Below are 22,807 nucleotides of genomic sequence, written 5' to 3' on the forward strand. Positions count from 1 at the left end.
AATTCTGATTTTGAATTTCCAAACAAATTCAAAATAAAGGTAAAGTAAATATCTGCTGGATGTCTAACCAACTAAAACAATGCTAAATAATGCTGCACTAATGCTGATACATTGCTTGCCACATTTGCATGAGGTGAATCATTTTCGGGGTGTAAAATTGATTCCATAGCTTTGGGGTTGACTCTTAGTATTCAAAGCGTAGAATCAGTGAATTGAATCTACTTCAATGTGAACCAAAAGCAGGATGGAGACTTGATGACTAGACAAACTAAATCTATAGTTTAGCATAGCAAAAAAACTGTTTAGTATTTATCAATGCAAGAACAGACTTGAGTGGAATTTAAGTGGCACTTCAGTGTAAACAGTGTGAAAACAGAAAAAATTAATGGAAATGAAATGGCAGTGCAATATAACAATAAAGGCAGGACAAGTCTATGCACATCGATTAATATGCATGATTCAAGTAGGTACATTCAGCTTCCACTGTTTCTCAATTTAGCAAAACTTGCAGCTGCAGCAGGCAGAGCACAGACACACAGAGGCGATTTGAGGAGAATTAGTGCACGTTTTATTTACAGAAAGCAAAAAAAAGAAAGGGAAGGGAGTGAACGATGTGTCGAGGGCGGTCTGGTGATCCCTCTTCCCAGCTGAGATTGTCGAGCATGAGAGAGAGAGAGAGAGAGCTGTGCAGCGTCATGGCGGGGTTCCCAAGTGGAGGAATCTTCTGAAAATGTTCACAAAAGAAACACAGAGTAAGCCGTTTTAATATGAGGAGACTGCTCACCTTGCTGCACTCTGCGTGCCCTTTTATACTCTGCCGATGTCTCCTAGATGGTGGAGCGCCACTGCTGCAATCACCAGCCGTGTGTGTTTTGGGCCACGCCGCCTTTCAGCCACACTCTGATACAGTCCAAAACTCTAGGGCAGTCGCGCGATGAGTGTTATTAAGAATTGGATGCATTCCCTCGGTCCGATGTCGCACTCACATTCCTGTAAACAAATGAATACAAATCGAAATATTACTCAGATGAAAACGCAAGTTACATCATGATGACTACAGCGTAGTATAATGTGAAATGTTTCCATATTGTAGAAGACACTTGTTTCTTGAACGTGCCTTTCTTGCCTTTGCATATTTTGCAAACAACCTTTGAGTGGTGTCTGTAAACTCCAGCAGTTCCATGTAACTGAATTTTTTCAACACCTCCATGTTATCAGCCAAGCTGGGACAGAAACTTAAGTTTCTTTTAACGTTAAATAACTGCCTTCTCTTGGTTTGTTCATATGTATGTAGCTTTTTCTATTCAGTGTTTAATAATGTTGTTCCTGAGAACTTTAAGAAGCTCATTTGCCTTCAGCATGTTGTGAAATCTTCCCACCCAATTAAACCAGTATCTGAATACTTTTTTTCCCCTACCAATTTTGCTGCTTTTTTTATACATATGTTTATGCTTATGAGTACATACTTTTTTGTTCATATTTGTAAGTACAAAATACATGCTTGCCAATTTAAAGTTGATATTTGCACAAGTACATTAAACTACAAAAACAAAAGTGTCTGAATACTTATTTCCCCTCACTGTATCTCCATACTAGCCTGTATTCAGAGCCTACAGACTGACAGACTATTCAGTCATTTTTCATTTTGGCAGAACCTGATACTCCATACCCCCCAAATAGACTTGTAGCATGAATATATATGACCTAAAACATCATGAGATTTTCACACAAGTCTTAAAAGTAGATAAAGAGAACCCAGTTTAACAAATGAGACAAAAATATTATACTTGGTCATTTATTTATTGAGGAAAATGATCCAATATTACACATCTGTGAGTCTCAAAAGTATGTGAACCTTTGCATTCAGTATCTGGTGCAGCAATAACTGCAACTAAACGTTTCCGGTAACTCTTGATGAGTCCGGCGTATTGGCTCGCAGGGATTTTAACCCATTCCTCAGTACAGAACAGCTTCAACTCTGGGATGTTGGTGGGTTTCTTCACATCAACTGCTTGCTTCTGGTCCTTCCATAACATTTCTATTGAATTAAGGTCAGGACTTTGACTTGGCCATTCCAAAACTTAGCTTTATTCTTCTTTAACCATTCTTTGGTAGAACAACTTGTGTGCTTAGGGTCGTTATCTTGCTGCACATTCTCTTGGGATGTAGATCACAGACATTTTCCTTTAGAATTTGCTGATATAATTCAAAATTAATTGTTTCATCAATGATGGCAAGACATCCTGGCCCAGATGCAGCAAAACGTGATACTAACACCGTGATACTACTACCACCACCATCTTTCACAGATGGGATAAGTTTCTTATGCTGGAGTGCAGTGTTTTCCTTTCTCCAAACATAATGCTTCTCATTTAAACCAAAAATTCCATTTTGGTCTCCTCCATCCACAAAACATTTTTCCAGTAGATTTCTGGCTTGTCCATGTGATTGTTAGTAAACTGCAGACGGGCAACAATGTTCTTTTTGGAGAGCAGTGGCTTTCTACTTGCAATCTTGCCATGCACACCATTTGTTGTTCAGTGTTCTCCTGATGGTTGACTCATGAACATTAACATTAGTCAATGTGAAAGAGGCCTGGGTTCCTTTGTGACCTCACAGACTTTTACACATCTTGCTCACGTCTTGGAGTGATCTTTGTTGGTCCCCACTCCTGGGGAGGGCAACTGGTCTTGAAAATCCATTTGTACACAGTCTGTCTGACTGAGGATTGGTGGCGTCCAAGCGCTATAGAGATGGTTTTGTAACCTTTTCCAGTCTGATGAGCATAAACAACACTTTTTTTTTTTTCCGAGGTCCTCAGAAATCTCCTTTGTACGTGCCATGATACATTTTCACAAATGTGTTGTGAACTTCAGTCTCTGATACATTCCTGTTTTTTAAATAAATATGGGTGCCCATTCACACCTGATTGTCATCCCATTGATTGGAAACACCTGACTCTAATTTCACCTTTAAACTAACTGCATCCTAGAGGTGCACATACTTTTGCCACTCACAGGTATGTAACATTGGATCATTTTCATTAATAAATAAATGACCAAGTATAATATTTTTGTCTCATTTGTTTAATTGGGTTCTCCTTGTCTACTTTTGAAGACTCTCAGTTTGTAAACAGTGCTTCTCACTGTAGAATGGTAAATTTCAAATTGTTTGGGGAAGTCATTGTAACCCTTCCCAGATTGATGAGCAGCAAAAATTGCTTCTTCTTGGCATGATTTAGACTGAGTGCTCCAGAACCCCAATGGAGAGGGCAGCAATGTTTTTTTTGTTTGTTTGTTTGCTTTTGTTTTTGAGAGCAGTGGCTTTCTCCTTGCAACCCTGCTATGCGAAACATTGTTGTTCAGTGTTAACAAATTTTGTGCATTTCATTAGTAACACCTAGCTGTCAATTACTCTCTTAATAATTGTGGAAGCAGGAAGGGTGTACTAATTTTTTTTCTCACCTGGTTTCTAAATGTATGTTAACTTTTTGGGATTTTTTTTTGTGTCATCAAATTAGGTTATTTGGTTATCTATAGAGATTGAGGACGAGGTTGAGGATGAGGACCACACAATTATTTAGGCCTTGATGATAAATAAAAACATAGAATTAAAGGGGGGTGTACTGTAGTTATCTTCTTCATACTTGCATGTCATTTAGACTACACCAGGGTGCAGTGTTACATGTTCAAAACCAGAGTTTCCATAAAAGGGAAAGGGGTGTCTATGAAATGAACAAGCATAGTTGAGTGTGGTAGACAGTAGTTTTGCTTTACTGCAAGGGGAAACAAATAAGAAATCTTGTGCAATCAACCTTTCTGAGGCATGTTCACTTGTCTGCATCAAGCGCTTTAATTTGACTAGTGGTTAAATCAACTAAATGATGGATGCTTTGAAAGTCTTTTTAAATTAATGTGTTTTTATTGGGAGGCCATTAGAAGAAAAAAGGACAAGAAAAATAATTTATATATATATATATATATATATATATATATATATATATATATATATATATATATATATATATATATATATATATATATATATACAAAGAATATTGTGAACCATTTGGAATTTTCTATATTTCTGCGTAAATATGACCTAAAACATCAGATTTTCACACAAGTCCTAAAAGTAGACAAATAGAACCCAATTAAACAAGTGAGATAATATTTTATATTTGGTCATTTATTTATTGAGGAAGATGATCCAATATTTCATATCTGTCAGTGGCAAAGTATGCGAACCTCTAGGATTAGAAGTTAATTTGAAAGATAAGTTAGAGGCAGAGTTCTGTTTCTGTTATTTTCCTTATTCTGTGCAGCACTTTGGTCAGCTTTGCTGTGTGAAATGTGCTATATAAATAAATTTTGCTTACTTACTAGAGGCAGGTGTTTTCAATTAATGAGATGACAATCAGGTGTGAGTGAGCACCCTGTTTTATTTAAACAACATGGATCTAAATCTGATCTCCAAGAGCAAGACATGTAATAGTCTGCGAGGTCACAAAGGAACCCAGGGTAACTTCTAAGCAACTAAAGGCCTTTCTCACATTGGCTAATGTTCATGAGTCCACCATCAGGAGAACACTGAACAACAATGATTTATGCAAATCATTGTTGTTCAGTGTTCTCCTGATGGTGGACAGGGTTGCAAGGAGAACTACTATATACTAATGTGTGTGTACACACATACACAGTGCCCTCCACTAATATTGGCACCCTTGGTAAATATGAGCAAAGAAAGCTATGAAAAATTGTATTTATTGTTTAACCTTTTGATCTCTGCTCTCCTGGATATCAAACAATTGCAAATACAGCCCAGGTTTATCAAAAAAATCTTTGTTAAATATAGGTGTGCAACAATTATTGGCATCCCTATGAATTCATATGAGAAAAATATATTTAAAGTATGATATTTTCCATTTTTTTTAGTACACCTGACTGACTAGGAACAGGAATTTGTTCAACCATGATTTCCTGTTTCACAGGGGTATAAATATGAGGTAACACAGGCCAGATTCCCTTAGTCATTCATAACAATGGGTAAGACCATGGAATAGACCTGTGATGTGTGGCAAAAGGTTGTTGAGCTTCACAAAATGGGAAGTGAATATAAGAAAATAGCAAAAGCATTGAAAATGCCCAGTTCTACCATCAGGGCAATAATTCTTGTCAACTGGAAATGTTATGAATCAACCTGAAATTGGATGTGTGTCTATATTGTCTCAGTGCACTGTGAAGAGGATGGTTCATGTGGCCAAAAAATCTCCAAGGATCACAAGTGGAGAATTGCAGAAGTTAGTTGCGTCTTGGGGTCAGAAAGACTCCAAAACTACATTCCGAAGTCACCTACATCACCACAAGTTGTTTGGAAGGGTTTCAAGAAAAAAGCCTCTACTCGCATCCAAAAACAAACTTAAGCATCTTCAGTTTGCCAGACACTATTGGAACTTCAAATGGGATTGGGTTCTATGGTCAGATGAAACCAAAATAGAGCATTTTGGCAATAAACACCAAAGGTGGTTTTGGCACACACAGAGAGGTAGCCATATGGTACCTCATGCCCACAGTTGAATATGGTGGTGGCTCTTTAATGTTTGGGGCTGTTTTTCTGCCAGAGGACATGGACATTTTGTTAGGTTACATGGCATCATGGACTCAACAGATATTAAATGAAAACCTAACTGCCTCTGCCAAAAAGCTTAAAATGGGCCATTGTTGGATCTTCCAGCAGGCCAATGATCCAAAACATGCATCAAAAGCAACACAAAAATGGTTTACTGACCACAACATCAAGGACCTGCCTTGGCCACCCAGTCCCCTGACTTGAAACCCCTAGAAAACCTGTGAGGTGAAGAGAAGAGTCCACCAGCATGGACCTTGAAATTTGAAGGATCTGGAGGGATTCTGTGTGGAGGAATGGTCTCGGATCCCTTGCCATGTATTCTCCAACCTAATCAGGAGAAAACCCCGAGCTGTGATCTTGGCAAAGGGAAGTATTTACTAAAAGGGTGTCAATAATTGTTGTACACCTATATTTAACCCTTATGTTCTGTTTGGGGTCTATATGACCCCAGACCCTCTTCAAATAGTAAAAAAAAATATATATATATATAATCATGAATTTTCCTAATTTCGTAAGATCTTTTCAGAAATGTGTTTTTTACTTAATAATAATGTTTCTGATGTCCACTATGACATGACTACACACGTGATGTTTGGGGTCATATTGGTATCTTATTTATTACTCATATTTGTTATTGGGAGCAAAGTATTTTCACATGCTTTGAATCTGTTTGGTACTTAAGGTGCAAAACACTCTAAATGTAAGAGTTAATGATGCACTTATTTCTATTCTTTTATCAGTTCAATAAGCTCAGGGAATGGAAAGGAACATTTAAACAGGAAAAAAATGTTATTTCATAATTATCATTTTCACACTACGGTTAACAGTGACCACAAACAATGAGGAAGTGAAGCAAATCTTAACAGAACATAAGTGTCAACAAAGATTATTATTTTTTGATAAACCTGTGTTTTGTTTTCAGTTGTTTGATATCCATGAAAGCAGAGTGTTTTTGTGAGTTTTTTTTTTTTTTAAACAAAAGATCAAAAAGTTAAACAATAGACACATTTTCACAGCTGTCTTTTAGTGTGAAAAACTGGGGAAAAAATCTGGTCATTTCATTTCTGTGTTTATTTTGAACTGTAATGTTTTGGACTATGCGTAGTATGAGATTATGGTGCTGGGGCATGGTTGAGTGTCTAGCTGTGGATGGAGAGGAGTTTGGTTGAAACCTGCAATTTGTGTCTGTGAAATTCAGAATTAAATGAATGTGCAGCAATTTGCAAATAGAGATATATATTTGTGAATACAAAGGTTCTATTTTGTATTAATGTATCATTATTTGTGCATGCAACAAGTAAGATGTGAATTGTGGATCAGGTGACACACATGCATTCATTGACGTCTTTTCTGAGTCGATTCTGTTTGGTTCATCTGGATTCTGAGACAAAACAGTGATACTATAAATGCAGACTTTAATACATGAAAAAGACTCTATTAGCAACATGTACGTACGTACCAACTTTATTCTCTCCATTTCAACAAGTTGTTTCACAGTAACTGGTCTCAAACAGAAAACACATTACTCAAATTAACATTAACTAAATTCTGAAGATTAAAGTAAGATTTGAAGATTAAAGTAAGATTTCTTAAATTATTGAATGTTATTAATTCATATTAACATTGATTAGGGCGAATTAGACTCGACGCCGCTTCACTGCTGCTCACTTCCGGTGTAAAATTTTAGCAGTGCAGAGCTTACAGAGATTACAAATTTATTTTTATTTTTTTTATTACATTCTTTTGAATGTCCATGGAATAAATAAAATATCAGATGCCATGAGTGTACCTTCTGTCATCATTTACACGTTTGAATGACCATGTAATATGAAGCCATGTGAAATTAAAAATGAACTTGTATGGCCATGGGCATTGTTTCAACTCAGGACAACTGTCAGTTGCTGCTATTGTCGTGCAACTGTTTGACTCCGTACACTACAGCGCTTCACCTTCGCGTGCTTGCTAAGAGTAGGCTAATGGTTGAGAGACAGGAATTTGGCCAATAGTTGCTACAAGCCTTTTATTATGGACCAATTGGTGTGCGAGAAGGCGGGAATTACAGAAAGGGGTTAAAGCAATGAAAAATACGCGCACACTTTGCCGTATTAGAACATAAGCACATCATAATGAAACTAAAGCTGAATCCAGGACATTTTCTCAAATTTAGACACTTTTTAAGGTCCAAAACAGAGGACATGTCTGGGGAAAAAGAGGATGTATGGTCACCCTAAAAAAAAAAAAAGTATTTCAGAGAACAATTTGTTAAATTCTACCAAATTAACTTTGTGCAAAATTTATCTGTGCATGCACCAGGAGGTTGCTCATGTGTGTCACGACTGGCAAGAGAGAACCAAAACTATAATCAAGCAGCTGTCTATATTGTGTTATGTCAAAAGATTAATTTCTTTGGTTTTAAATGAAAAAAATTGTAATCCTGATAGTATTCCCATTTATTACAAATTGTACCTGTAATCTGATTACTTTGTTTTGTGATGTAACTGTAACAGATTATTTATCAGTTTTGTTTTCTCTTACTTCACAAGCCTGGCCATGACACAGAGATGGCTGTCAAGGTATCAAGTAAAATAGGGATTTAAAAAAAAAAAATTAAAAACTTGGTGGTTTTGCAATGCTAATAGATAGAGGTAATCATTCCAAAAAAAAATTAGGAAAATGAAAAAACTGTCAATCAACCAACTTTACAATTATTGGACCACTTGACATGGACTGATCCACATAGAACCATGGCCTGGAAAAAATTTTTTAAAAAAATGAGTGAGCACATATTTAAAGATATGGCATGTGTGTATGCATGCATGTGTTGGTTAGCTCATATTATAATTTTTTTATTATCTGAGCAATACCACTGTAGTGGTATAATTCAGATTTACCTTTTTTTGAAACTATGACAATGACAGTAGCTAATTACATCTTCATTCACAGTGACCTTAAGTATTCCTCAAGTATATATTAACTTTCCATTTGCAGCACTCTGAATAATACGGTGTCTGAGGTGTGTAAAGCGTAACTGACACTAAGAAATATTCTTCTGCAACTGGCGTGCAGTAGTGTATCACATCAGAGATCTCCCAAAAACAAACTGTTACTGCAATAAATAAATAAATAAATAAAATCAATAAACCTGAAGCACAGTACTTTACTGTTTTGGTGATTAGCAGCTAAAAAAAAAAAAAGATGCTAATTCTAAAATGTAAAGCACAATCATCTTTTTAATTTTAACATTAATATAATATGGAGATGATATTTTGATAGTTGGATTTTATTGCTTTTTTTGTGTAATAGGAAATGTGGACACTACTCTCCCAATAACCCACTCGGCTTCATCTCCTCTGGAAATGTGATGCTGGTGACTATGGTAACCAGCGATATTGGGGACTATCCTGGTTTCAGAGCACAAGTGTCTCAAGTGGCTGGGGGCAGTACTAGAGGTACAGTATGAATGAGAGCTGTTTTAGGGAGTTATTATCAGTAGTTTGGCCTGTAAATTTCACTTATTGTCTTGTTATGCATACTTCATTATCATATGCTAAACACAGTTCATGGGAGAAAATATTTTTAACTTATGTTGAAATGTCAACGCTTTATGTGGTTAGGGATATCACGATACCAAAAATCTAGTAGTCGGTACCGATACCACCAAAAGTAATGATAATGAGTCTTTATTGGTCACATATACAGTAGAGCACAGTGAAATTGTTTTCTTCACATACCCCAGCATGTTAGCAAGTTGGGGTCAGCCATGATACAGCACCCCTGGAGCAGAGAGGGTTAAGGGCCTTGCTCAAGGCCCCAACAGTTGCCGCTTGGCAGTGCTGGGGCTTGAACCCCCGACTTTCCGATCAGTATCCCATAGCCTTAACCGCTAAGCCACCACTGCCCCTAAGTACACGATACTCGATACCACGGTGTGGTATGAAATTAAAAAAATAAAATAAAATAAACTCTCCTGGAGGACATCCTCCTCTGGCTGATACTGAGGGGGGTATTTTAGTTATCAAACACTGTCTAATAATGAGTGGACGTGCACTCCTAAGCGCACAGATGTATACACACACACCTTATACTCTGAATGCAAGCATTAGTTTAAATTTACTGATATGGTGGCAGACCAAAAAGATTTATTAAAAGCATGAACATTTGAATAATTATTAGTGACATTAGGCTACATTTAGCTGACAGGACACAGGCTGAATGGCGATGCATGGTGGCCTATTCGGAGGTAGTTTATAACATCACAATGCGTTCGCATCGTTAACAAATAACTGGCCACCGCAAACATTACATGGAGCATAACGTTAGCTGGTTTCACGGCCACAATGCCAGCTGCCTCAAAGAAACATAATATAGGACTGTCTTTCAGGTGCTTTGCCAAATTCCAGGTGTTTTCTCGCTTTGTTTGAAATGAACGATAGCATCGGTTGCACACCGGAAACCGATACTAGCTTTCCTCTCTTTTCCTCTCAACGAGTCGGGGCATAGCTAAACTTGTTAAGTTAAGCTAATCTTTTGTAGTTTTCCCCGTGTGCTTGTAGGCTTTCTTCTTCTTCTTCTTCACCACTTGTGGACCGACTAAAACACTTGCGCGTATTTGCTGCCCCCAATCAGGTCCGGAAGAATCGCAACCCCGGTACTTTCGGAACAATCGGTACCAACGGAAATGCAGAAAAACAAGTACTGTCACGTTTTAAGAATGCTGGTACCGACTTGGTACTGAAGTATCGGTTCTCGTGACATCCCTATATGTGGTGACAAAAATCTATAATGTGAATCTTGCCAAGCATTAGAAATTATTTTTACTTGGTTGTGAATAGAAATTTAAATTGTAGAAATCCAGTCAATCATTCAATTCAATTGAATTCAATTACATTTTTATTTATAAAGTGCTTTTAACAATGGATATTTTCTAAAAGCACTTTTACAGAAATCTGAATATAAATTTAGATGAGGAAGAAACTTTGAAAGGAGCCACACTGAAAAAAGAACCCATTCTCTTCAGGGTGACAATGGTTAGTGTAATTATGAGTCATTACTCACCCACAACTGTATATTATAGAGTCAGACAGTTCTGAGTGTGTTGAAAGGATCTTCATTCAGGCTACTTAAAAATGGGAACCAAATTCTGACACAGATAGTCAATAACAATACCAATCTGAGGCAAAGGGTTTATAAGTGATTTAATTCCACAACATTGTCTTCCTCATCTAGTCACATACAATATATGGCCAAAAGTATGCACAACCCCAATTCCAAAAAAGTTGGGTTGCTGTGTAAAATGTAAATAAAAACAAAATGCAATGATTTGCAAATCTTATAAACCCATATGTTGTTCACAATAGAACATAGAAAACATATCAAATGTTTAAACTGAGGAAATGTACAATTTACGGGGAAAAAATAAGGTAATTTTGAATTTGATGGCCGCAACACATCTCAAGAAAGTTGGGACGGGGCAACAAAAGGCTGGAAAAGTAAATGTTACTAAAAAGAAACAGCTGGAGGAACATTTTTGCTACTAATTAGGTTAAGTGGCAACAGATCAGTAACATTATTGGATATAAAAAGAGTATCTTAGAGTGGCAGAGTCTTTCAGAAGTAAATATGGGATGGAATCTGGATGGAAGCGTATATTGCTCTAAAACCTGTCTATACATGTCTAACCTGTGCAAGCTTATTCCATACGCACTAATGCACCCCATACCATCAGAGATGCAGGCTTTTGAACTGAGTGCAGATAAAAAGCCGGATGGTCCCTCTCTTCTTTAGTCCTTTTTAGTTTAGAGGATGCGGAGTCCATGGTTTCCAAAAAGTTGTTCAAATTTCGATTCGTCTGACCACAGAACAGTTTTCCACTTTTCCTCAGTCCATTTTAAATGAGCTTTGGCCCAGAGAAGATGGTGGCATTTCTGGATCATGTTCACATATGGCTTCTTCTTTGCATGATAGAGCTTTAACCAGCATTTGTGGATGGCAAGGCGAACTGTGTTCACAGACAGTGAGTTCTGGAGGTGTTTCTGAGCCCATGCAGTGATTTCCATTACAGAATCATGCCTGTTTTTAATGCAGTGCCGCCTGAGGGCCCGAAGATCACGGGCATGCAATATTTATTTTCACCCTTGTTCCTTGCACACAGAGATTTCTCCAGATTCTCGGAATCTTTTGATGATGATATGTACTGTAGATGATGAGATATTCATATTGTTAGCAGTTTTTCATTTCATTCTGAATTTGTTCCACAAATTGTAGATGCAGTTTTTTGCAGATTGGTGAAACTCTGTCCATCTTTACTTCTGAAAGACTCTGCCTCTCTAAGATGCTCTTTTTATACCCAATCATATTACTGACCTGTTGCCAATTAACCTCCAGCTGTTTCTTTTTAATAACACTTACTTTTCCAGCCTTTTGTTGCTCACGTCCCAACTTTTTTGAGATTTGTTTTGGTCATCAAATTCAAAATTACCTTATTTTATTCTTTAAATATTGTGAATAACATATGGGTTTATGAGATTTGCAAAATCATTGCATTTTGTTTTTATTTACATTTCACACAACGTCCCAACTTTTTTGGAATTGTGGTTGTAGACCTGGCCATCACACCCAAATGTGGGCTTTCCCTAAACTGTTGCCACAAAGTTGGAAGCACACAGTTGTCTAGGATGTCTTTATATACTGTAGCATTAATATTTCCCTTCACTGGAACTATGGGGCCCAAACCTGTTCCAGTATGACAAGTGAACTGTACAGAGCCTGACCTCAACCCCACTGAACACCTTTGGAATGAATTGGAACGCTGACTGTACTCCAAGTCTTCTCATCTGACATTAGCGCCCAAACTCATTAATGCTCTTGTTGAATGCTCCACGTTCCAGATTCTGATGGGAATTATTCCCAGAAGAGTGGAGGCTGTTATAGCAGCAAAGGGTAGAATAAACCCATATTAATGCCCATAGTTTTGGAATTGGATGTTCAGCCATCACATACAGTATGGGTATGTTGGTCAGGTGTCCTCATACCTTTGGCCATATATTTGTGTGTTTTCTATAAAGTTATACTGTCACAGTAAGGTTATTCAGACAGTTGAAGATCTCATATCCAGGTATTTTGGATTATAAGAATAGCTTTATTTCTTATGGTCAGTAATGCAAGGAAAAACACTTCAACTTTTAAACTTTTAGGGGGATTGTCCAACATTGTGTGACAAACTATCAGTAAGTAATATTGCTTGAAAAGATATAAAAAGGTCATTTTCTTATAAACCCACTCTTTATGCTTAATAGTATGTAATAACTAATTATTACTCATTATAGTAGTACAATTAGACATTATCAAATAAAAAATAGACATAAATTAGCAGTTTATTATTTTTAAAAAATCTTGTTTCTTTTTTTTCATATTGTACTACCTCCCCAACTGAGATTTTTTTTTAATATTGACAGTAGTCCATGACCTAATGAACCAGTATCAGGGTATATTTATTGATGGAGACTTCAAAGCATTTCTGTAAGTCACTTTGGATAAGGGCATATGCCAAATGCAATAAATGTAAATTTACATACCATTTGACTGATATATATGACCTATATCAGTGCATGTATGAATTGATGGCTTGTACACCACGGGTAGTGTAATATATATCTAATACACAGTCTTTGGTATTGTTTAATGTTGCATGAAATTTTAATTGTTTTCAGATAATAAACGTTGATGGTAAACATCATGTCAGTCCAAATAATAATGTTGAGTCTGTGCAAGGCTGAACTTTGGCAATTCGTATTATCCAAAACAATCTTAAACTCCTCTTGTATTATGTCACAGTTATATGCTCCAAAATGTCCCACTGTACTGTACTTTTACACATTCTAAGTCAGACAAGCTTACAAGAATTACTGTAATAATTTTTTAGAAGCTTCACAAATTTCCATGAGGTCATTGAGTTATATTTTACACAAACCTCTGGAATAACTCATTGGAAGTTTTGTAGCTTGTCAGGTTACAGACAGCCCGCATGACAGACACCCTCTCTCTCTTGCTCTCTTGCGCTCTCTCGCTCTCTCTCTCTCTCTCATTCTCACATACACACACACACACACACTTAAAAGCTCACACACAATTTACTTGCTTACAATAATGATAATCTGCTAAGTAGTTACTGACAGGGATCATTGAAATAGTGGTTTCAGCTTTTCAACTCTCACGAACTTTGTTTCACTGAACGTATACCAAGGTTTTGACTGACAAAAATGTTAAGTTGACAGAATAACGAACAAAAATATAACTTTACTGAAATTTAATGTTCAAGACATTCAGAGGAATAAGTTTATAGACATGTGAGCCTGTGCCAACATGCCTTCTACATAATGTTCAGTAAGAGATGAATGCAACACCGAGCATTAAAATATTGATCAAATTTAGGTTTGAATGAGGTTTGAGCAGCAAGGCCATATGGCTTATTACCAGTGGTTGGCAGTAGGATGATTATCAACAAGCATTATGAAGTTAAAGAATGAGACGCCATGACTCTAGCACCTTTTTCCCCACAATATAAAGTCCATCCATCCATCTTCTATACCGCTTATCCTTCCTTCAGGGTCACGGGGAAACCTGGAGCCTATCCCATCGGCACAAGGTGGGGTACACCCTGGACAGGGTGCCAATCCATTGCAGGGCACAAATCACATACACATTCACACACCCATTCATACACTACGGACACTTTGGACATGCCAATCAGCCTACCATGCATGTCTTTGGACTGCAGGGGGGACGACCCCACAGCACGGGGAGAACATGTAAACTCCGCGCACACACGGTGGGAATCGAACCCCCAACCCTGGAGGTGTGAGGCGAACCTGCTAACCACTAAGCCACCATGCGCCCACAATATGAAGTCTTTTATGCCAAAATAAATGCATTCAAAATTACCTTCTGGTGAATTTGATTTAAGACCATATTCCTCTCACTCTTGTTTCTGCTTACCTGTAGCAATGTCATGTGGTGGAACTCTGACAGGAACCTCTGGAACCTTTACATCACCAAACTATCCGAAATATTATCCAACGCTTATTAGGTGTGAATGGAAGATCCAGGTTAGACAGCCTCTTGTACCGAAACTAATATCTAACTACTCATGTAATTGCATATAATAATATTGTTGTGTTGAACTTGTGTATTAAAGGTGGCATCTAATATGCATGTGAAGCTGGTCTTCTCTAAATTCATGATGTCTCTCGATGGGGCCTGTTTGACGGATTATGTCCAGGTCAATGATGAAAAGTGAGTGAACATGCAGCTTGATGGAGCTGTTTTAAGTTTCTAAAAGAGTGTGAGTAGTGAGTGTGACTAGTGTGTGTGTGAGAGAGAGAGAGAGAGAGAGAGTGGGTGGCAACAATCACAGTTTCAGTATTGCACATCTATACTGAGCCATTATTGTTTTGGGACTGTTTTGGGACTGTTTTGTCCCGGTTGTCCAGGTCCTTTTGTGAAAATTATTGCTATAATAAATTTTGGTAAATGTCAGCATATTTTAGCCCCAAATCTTTTGACTTTATCTGCTTCTCCAAAGGCTTTGTGGTGAACTACCTTCTTCCACCATGCGAACCAGCAACTCGAACCAAATGATTGTAGTTTTCTACTCTGATGCATCCTATGTGGATCGAGGCTTTAATGCAACCTTCATGGCCTTTGAACCCAGTAACCGTAAGTGCTGTGTCCTAGACTCCACCAGGAACTCATGATATATCTATGCCACATCATCCAGTGCCAAAAGTAACTATACTCAGCAAAAAAAGAAACGTGCCTTTTTCAGGAGACTGTATTTTAAAGATAAATTTGTAAAATCCAAATAAGCTTTACAGATCTCTCTTGGAAAGGTTTTAAGCAATGTTTTTCATGCTTGTTCAAAAACTATTATTGCACATGCACCTGTGGAACAGTCCTTAAGACACTAACAGTTTACAGGTGGTAGGCAATTAAGGTCACATTTACAATAATTTAGCACACTAAAGAGACTTTTCTACTGACTATGAAAAACACCAGAAGAAAGATGTCTAGGGTTCCTGCTCACCTGCGTGAACGTGCCATAGTCCTGCTGCAGGGAGGCATGAGGACTGCAGATGTGGCCAGAGCAATAAACTGCAATGTCTGTAATATAAGATGCCAAAGACAGTGCTACAGGGCGATAGGAAGGACAGCTGATTGCCCTGTCAGTGGAAAATTACATGTAACCATGTGACCCCCCCCCCCAGACATGATAGAGAACTTGCAGATGCCTTGGTGGAAGAGTGGGGGAACATCTCACAGCAAGAACTGACAAATCTTCTGCAGTCCATGAGGATGAGACTCCCCCTTTTGTTCAGGGACTCATTATTCAATTTCTGTTTACGTCTCAGTTGTTGAATGTTTTTATGTTAATACAAATATTTACACATTAAGAAATTTCCTGGAAATAAAAGCAGTTGAATGTGAGAGGACATTTCTTTTTCTCCTGAGTATATAACTGGCTTCAGTATTAAAACTCCTTGCTTGTTAAAACTTGTCCTCAGCATGTCCTGATAAGTTCCTGTGCAACAATAAACGCTGTGTCAGTTCTGCCCTGCGCTGTGATGGCTGGAATGACTGTGGAGACAGTAGTGATGAGAGGAATTGCCGTACGTACTCCCAAGACACTGACCCGGAATACACGCACACACTCAGTTGTCAGGTTTTCTATCAGTGACTCCGTTTACATGGACAGCAGTAATCTAATTATTGACCTTACTCTGAGTAAGATAATAATGTGCTTTAAGGTGTTTACATGAGTTGCTTTTAGAGTACTCCTTTCATGTACCCGATTTACATGTTCTAGTACATAATTAGATTAACGGCGCACGTCATTACGTCACCGCGCCACACCATCCGACGTCCCTCCAGAATTTCACGTATCAACATACAGTTGGTCTTCATTATGGTACCGTATACAGTTTTGGGTGTTTTTATTTAATTTTTTTACGAACGCTTCAAGTGCAGTTAATTTTTTGTCTTGCTGTATGTGCGAATAGACAACTGCTTGAAACCATGGGCTGCGTCCCAAACCACATACTTACCTACTCCATAGTAGCCAAGATACATGTATTTCGTCTACTACAGGCCTATAGTAGGCAAGTTCGCAGTTTGGGATGCAGCCGTGCTCTCTTGTTTGCCGTAAAACGGTTGAGCACTGCCGTGTGTGATCGCGTCCTGTCGCAAAATGTGGTGAAAACTCTCACACGACGTTAATAATGTGATTAAGGTGTTTACATGTCTGTAATACACATCGATAATGCGACTAAAACAGGAGTACTCCACATGTCTTAATTAGATTTGTGTTTACTTTTAGTATGACCTTAATTGGATTAAGGTCATTAAAAATTGCTGTTTACATGGTAGTTTATTAATCAGAGTATTGTCTGAATCGGATTAATATTGGATTATTGTCCATGTAAACGCACTGAATAAAAACAATCTATCAAACATTTATTAACAGATTTTTCCATTCAACACAGTGGCTGCAGGACTCCCTCCTGGTCCAGTTTTAGTATTTGGTCTGAATCCAAAGAAATATAAAGTATTTTTAAACTAAATCTTTACATTAATATATGCTGTTTGCTTTGAGAGATGAATACTACCATCAGTTAAACTCCCTATACTTGTTCCATTAGATGAAAAGGCAGTTTGACTGATGGTAGCTGTAATTATGCAGCCATTAAAATTTATTAGTTCATTACTGACTTTATATAATTAGTAGTGCATAAGTAAATAATGTGTGTGCGTACAATTTTTTTTAAGTGTTAATTTTTATTTTTACAGACTGTAACTCTGCCATGATCAGCTGTAGGAATGGTCTGTGTAAGCCGATGTTCTGGAAATGTGATGGTATTGATGATTGTGGGGACAAAACTGATGAAATGAATTGTGGTAAGGAGTGTGATCTTTAAGTTTTCCTGTATTCTAATTGTATCGATGTATGCGTTAATCTTTTGTTATGTTTCTCTCTCTCTCTCTCTCTCTCTCTCTCTCTCTCTCTCTCTCTCTACCTTAGCTGCCTGTAAAACAGGAGAGTTTGTATGTGGAAATGGTGTCTGTATCTCAGAGAAACAAAGGTGTGATGGGAAAAATGACTGTGGTGATAAATCAGATGAAGCAGACTGTGAAAGATGTAAGTTACAGGAAAACACACAATTTTGTATGCTGTATAATAAACTACCTCATGTTCATACTAAGGTTATCCATGATGTCATTACGTCTTAGATTAGATTATTTCTTTTTACAGCAATTGTTGATAGGGTAATACCATTTATATGCCTGGCCCTTTTTCCCTTTCAGCCTCTGTATGTCTGGAAACTAACTTCAAGTGCAGGAACAACCAGTGCATTAGTAAGCAGAACCCAGAGTGTGATGGAGAGAAGGACTGTACTGATGGGTCTGATGAGGACAAGTGTGATGGTAAAAAAAAAAAAAAAAAAAAAAATATATATATATATATATATATATATATATATATATATACACATATATACATATGTATGTGTGTGTACATATATATATATATATATATATATATATATATATATATATATATATATATATATATACATATATATATATATATATATATATATATATATATATACACACACACATATATACATATGTATGTATATATATATATATATATATATATATATATATATATATATATATATATATACACACATATATACATATGTATGTATGTATGTATGTGTGTGTGTATATATACAACCAATACATATTGGTTTCACTCTGCCCACATTTTACATTTTTTATTACATTCTTTTGAATGTCCATGGAATAGTATTATATAATATATACACACAGAGCTTAATTTGAGCCGGAAGAGGATCCGGCACCTCTAAAATATAGCACACCTGTGTTCCGGAACCTTTTCATGTGGATCCAGCACCTCTGCTTCTGGATGTAAAGTTTCCCGCAGAAATATTATCAAAACAAATAGTTTTAGTTTTTAATTCACCAAAAGGAAAACGGAACAACAAAAAACGGCAATAGAAATGTTCGAATATTGCTAATAGCTAATCAGTAGCCTCTTTCACATAACATAATCATTTCCAGTTCAAAGTTCACCTCAATTTGTTGTCATAAAGTGAAGCCTACAGTCACATAGCATGTGTTGTAGTGTGTCATGGCAAAAAGAAAGCCATTATCATTACCAGCATTTAGTAACACAAACAAAATACTAAAAAGGCAAGAGTCCAAGAGAGCGGGCAGCAGCATGTCAGTCAGTGCGTTTAATCCACTATTAACCCGATTAAGACAATACTCTGATAAGAAACTACCATGTAAACAGCAATTTTTAATTACCTTAATCCGATTAAGGACATACTCGAAGTAAACACAAATCTAATTAAGACATGTGGAGTATTCCTGTTTTAGTCGCATTATCGAGGTGTATTACAGACATTTAAACACCTTAATCACATTATTAATGTCGTGTGAGAGTTTTCACCACATTTTGCGACAGGACACGTACACACACGGCAGTGTGAAGTACATGTATCACGGCTACTATACGGTAGGTAAGTACGCAGTTTGGGACGCAGCCCTTGGCTTCAAGCAGTCGTCTATTAGCACGTATAGCATGACAAATAATTAACCGCACTGGAAGCGTTGGTAAAAATAAAAACACCCAAAACTATATACACGGTACCATAACGAAGACGAACTGTATGTTAATACGTGAAATTCTGGAGGGACGGCGTGGCGCGGTGACGTGTGACGTTAATCTAATTATGTTCTATAACGTGTAAAACGGGTACATGAAAGGAATATTTAAAAGCGACTTATGTAAACACCTTAATCACATTATTACCTTACTCAGAGTAAGGTCAATAATTAGATTACTGCTGTCCATTTAAACGTAGTCACTGACTACGTTTACATGGACAGCAGTAATCTAATTATTAACCTTAATGTGAGTAAGATAATAATGTTATTAAGGTGTTTACATGAGTCGCTTTAGAATACACCTGTCATGTTCCCGTTTTACATGTTATAGGGCATAATTAGATTAACAGCCCGCGTCATTACGTCCCTGCGCCACGCCGTCCGACGTCCCTCCAGATTTTCATGTATCAACATACAGTTCGTCTTCGTTATGGTACCGTATATAGTTTTGGGAGTTTTTATTTAATTTTTTTACGAACTCTTTAAGTGCAGTTAATTATTTGTAATGCTATACGTGCTAATAGACAACTGCTTGAAGCCGTGGGCTGCGTCTCAAACCATGTACTTACCGTCTATATAGTAGCCGAGATACATGTATTTTTCCCCACTACAGGCCTATAGTAGGAAAGTATGCGGTTTGGGACGTATTCGAACTCTCTTGTTCGCCGTAAAACGTAAAACTGCCCTGTGTGATCGTGTCCTGTCGCAAAATGTGGTAAAAACTCTCACATGACGTTCATAATGTGATTTCAGGTGTTTACATGTGTGTAATACAAGTCCATAATGCGACTAAAACAGGAGTACTCCACCTGTCTTAATTCGATTAGAGTTTAATTCGATTATGACCTTAATTACATTAAGGTAAGTAAAAATTGCTGTTTACATGGTAGTTTCTTAATCAAAATATGGTCTTAATTGGGTTAAGAGTGGATTATTGTTGTCCATGTAAACGCAGCTACTGATGAAGCAGTTTGGTGACTGTTCCCATAACTAGCAGTGATAACGTTAGTCTGATGTTAGAAGGATTTTAGGAGTGCTTACGAAGCCATTTGTGCACTCATGGATACAAGGGACACAGGGAAGAGTAGGAGGACAATGACATTACAGCTTTGTGGAATAATGTGTTGGGTAAGGCGATTTTTTTTCTGTTGATTATTTTGTGCAGTTAATGTTTATTGTAAGTACTTTTACTGTATGAAACATAGCTTTGTTTTTGAAGTGCTTTGGGCAAATGTGTTTTGTAGAAAACTGAGAGCACATAAGCTGATAGAATGTGCAATCCATAAATGTTTCCCTTTGTAATGAGAATACTCACTGCAATTAAGTTCGTTATGCTATTACGTCGCTGTACCAGTGTGATCAGTTACATAGGCCTACCTATCGGCATTGAATATCGTTAGCTACGCGAGATACTGGAAGCACGTTTACATGTCTGTAAGAATTTTTGTGTATATGTTTTGTGTGTGTGTGTGTGTGTGTGTGTGTGTGTGTGTGTGTGTTAGGGATGTCACGATACCAAAAATCTAGTAGTCGGTACCGATACCACCAAAGTACATGATACTCGATACCAAAGTCGATACCACGGTGTGCTTTAAAATAAATAAATAAATTTCTAAATAAAATTAAAAACTCCTGGAGGACATCCTCCTCTGGCTGATACTGGCAAAAAGAGAGAGCGGGATATTTTAGTTATCAAACACTGTCTGACAATGACTAATAACAAGTGCTAAGGTGCACTCCTAAACGCGTGCACACACACACATACTCTGAATGCAAGCATTAGTTTAAATTCACTGATATGGTGGCAGGCCAAAAAGACTTATTAAAAGCATGAATATTTGAATAATTATTAGTGACATTAGGCTACATTTAGCTGACAGGACACGGGCTGAATGGCGATGCATTGTGGCCCATTAGGAGGTAGTTTATAACATTGCAATGCGTTAGCGTTGTTAGCAAATAACTGGCTATCGCAAACATTACATGGAGCATAACGTTAGCTGGTTCTACGGCTACAATGCAGCTGCCTCAAAGAAACATAATATAGGGCCGTCTTTCAGGTGCTTTGCCAAATTCTAGGTGTATCCTTTGTTTGAAATGAACGATACCATCGGTTGCACACCGGCAACCACTAAACTTGTTAAGCTAAGCTAATCTGTAGTTTTTCCCGTGTGCTTGTAGGCGTTCTTCTTCTTCACCACTTGTGGACTGACTAAAACACTTGCACATATTTGCTGCCCCCTTCAGTTCCAGAAGAATTGCAACTTCTGTACATTCATTAGAAACAGTAGCAACGTTACTGCAGTAAAACAAGTACCGTCACGTTTTAAGAATGTTGCTACCAAAGTATCGGTTCTCGTGACATCCCTAGTGTGTGTGTGTGTGTGTGTGTGTGTATGTGTGTGTGTATGTGTGTATATATATATATATGTGTGTGTATATATATATATATATATGTGTGTGTGTGTGTATATATATATATGTATATGTGTGTGTGTGTGTATATGTATGTATGTGTGTGTGTGTATATTTATGTGTGTATATAACATAGTGTATAATATCACATCACATAATATTGTAGCAGATTCAGTGGTATCGTCAAGTATCAAATCACTGACCGTGAAATCATATTCTTTTGTGTGGAAGGCTGAGGTTTACAACCCTACTAATATCTGCTTGCCTCTCTTCTAGTATGTGGAATGCGTCCTTTTAAGTCCTCGCGTATTGTGGGCGGGCAGGATTCAATGGAGGGGGAGTGGCCTTGGCAGGTCAGCCTTCATATCAAAAACTCTGTGCATGTGTGTGGAGCATCAATCATTAGTGACAGCTGGCTAGTCACTGCTGCTCACTGCGTACAAGACGAACCCAAAATTAGGTAAATATTGCTGTTTTTATGCTTCATATCTACCAGTGTGACTAGTGCAATGGCAAAACCCAGATACCAGTTTACAAGAAGTATAACAATTTATCAGAAATAGTTTAATGGTTATCTGGTTATTTTCTGTCTTATTCCTAAATTCTTAAGATTATGTTCAAAAAGGATTTTTATATAGACCAAATAAATAAAATAAAAAAAACATTTGACTTCCACATTTACCACAACTTTTAGCAGTCCAAAAACTGTGTCTGTGTGTGTCTGTGTGTGAACAGGCTCTCTCAGCCAAGCTCATGGGAGGTGTATCTGGGCCTCCATACCCAAAAGCAGACGGATAAAGCAGAAAAGCGTTACCTAAAGAGGATCATTGCTCACCCCAGTTACAATGAATATACATTTGATTATGACATAGCTCTCATGGAACTGGACAAAGCTGTCGCTTTCAGAGACACCATCCGACCCATCTGTTTGCCATCCTCCTCTTATATCTTCCCTGTGGGTAAATCGGTGTGGATCACCGGCTGGGGGGCCACCAGAGAAGGAGGTGGG

The 22,807-nt window shown here is 37.4% G+C and overlaps 1 protein-coding gene across 1 annotated transcript in view; it reads left to right on the forward strand.

The window, feature by feature from the left end:
- Positions 1-22,807, forward strand: part of st14a (ST14 transmembrane serine protease matriptase a) — a 57,464-nt gene that overhangs the window by 28,657 nt on the left and 6,000 nt on the right. Inside the window, exons 8-17 of the mRNA XM_053623269.1 lie at positions 8,932-9,077; positions 14,629-14,732; positions 14,822-14,919; positions 15,209-15,342; positions 16,188-16,292; positions 17,470-17,577; positions 17,702-17,818; positions 17,986-18,105; positions 22,075-22,258; positions 22,534-22,802. Coding sequence (XP_053479244.1) covers positions 8,932-9,077; positions 14,629-14,732; positions 14,822-14,919; positions 15,209-15,342; positions 16,188-16,292; positions 17,470-17,577; positions 17,702-17,818; positions 17,986-18,105; positions 22,075-22,258; positions 22,534-22,802 — 1,385 coding nt within the window. The remainder of the gene's footprint in view (positions 1-8,931; positions 9,078-14,628; positions 14,733-14,821; positions 14,920-15,208; positions 15,343-16,187; positions 16,293-17,469; positions 17,578-17,701; positions 17,819-17,985; positions 18,106-22,074; positions 22,259-22,533; positions 22,803-22,807) is intronic.

The sequence above is a fragment of the Ictalurus furcatus genome, chromosome 4 (genome assembly GCF_023375685.1).
Source record: "Ictalurus furcatus strain D&B chromosome 4, Billie_1.0, whole genome shotgun sequence".
NCBI classification, from domain to species: Eukaryota; Metazoa; Chordata; class Actinopteri; order Siluriformes; family Ictaluridae; genus Ictalurus; species Ictalurus furcatus.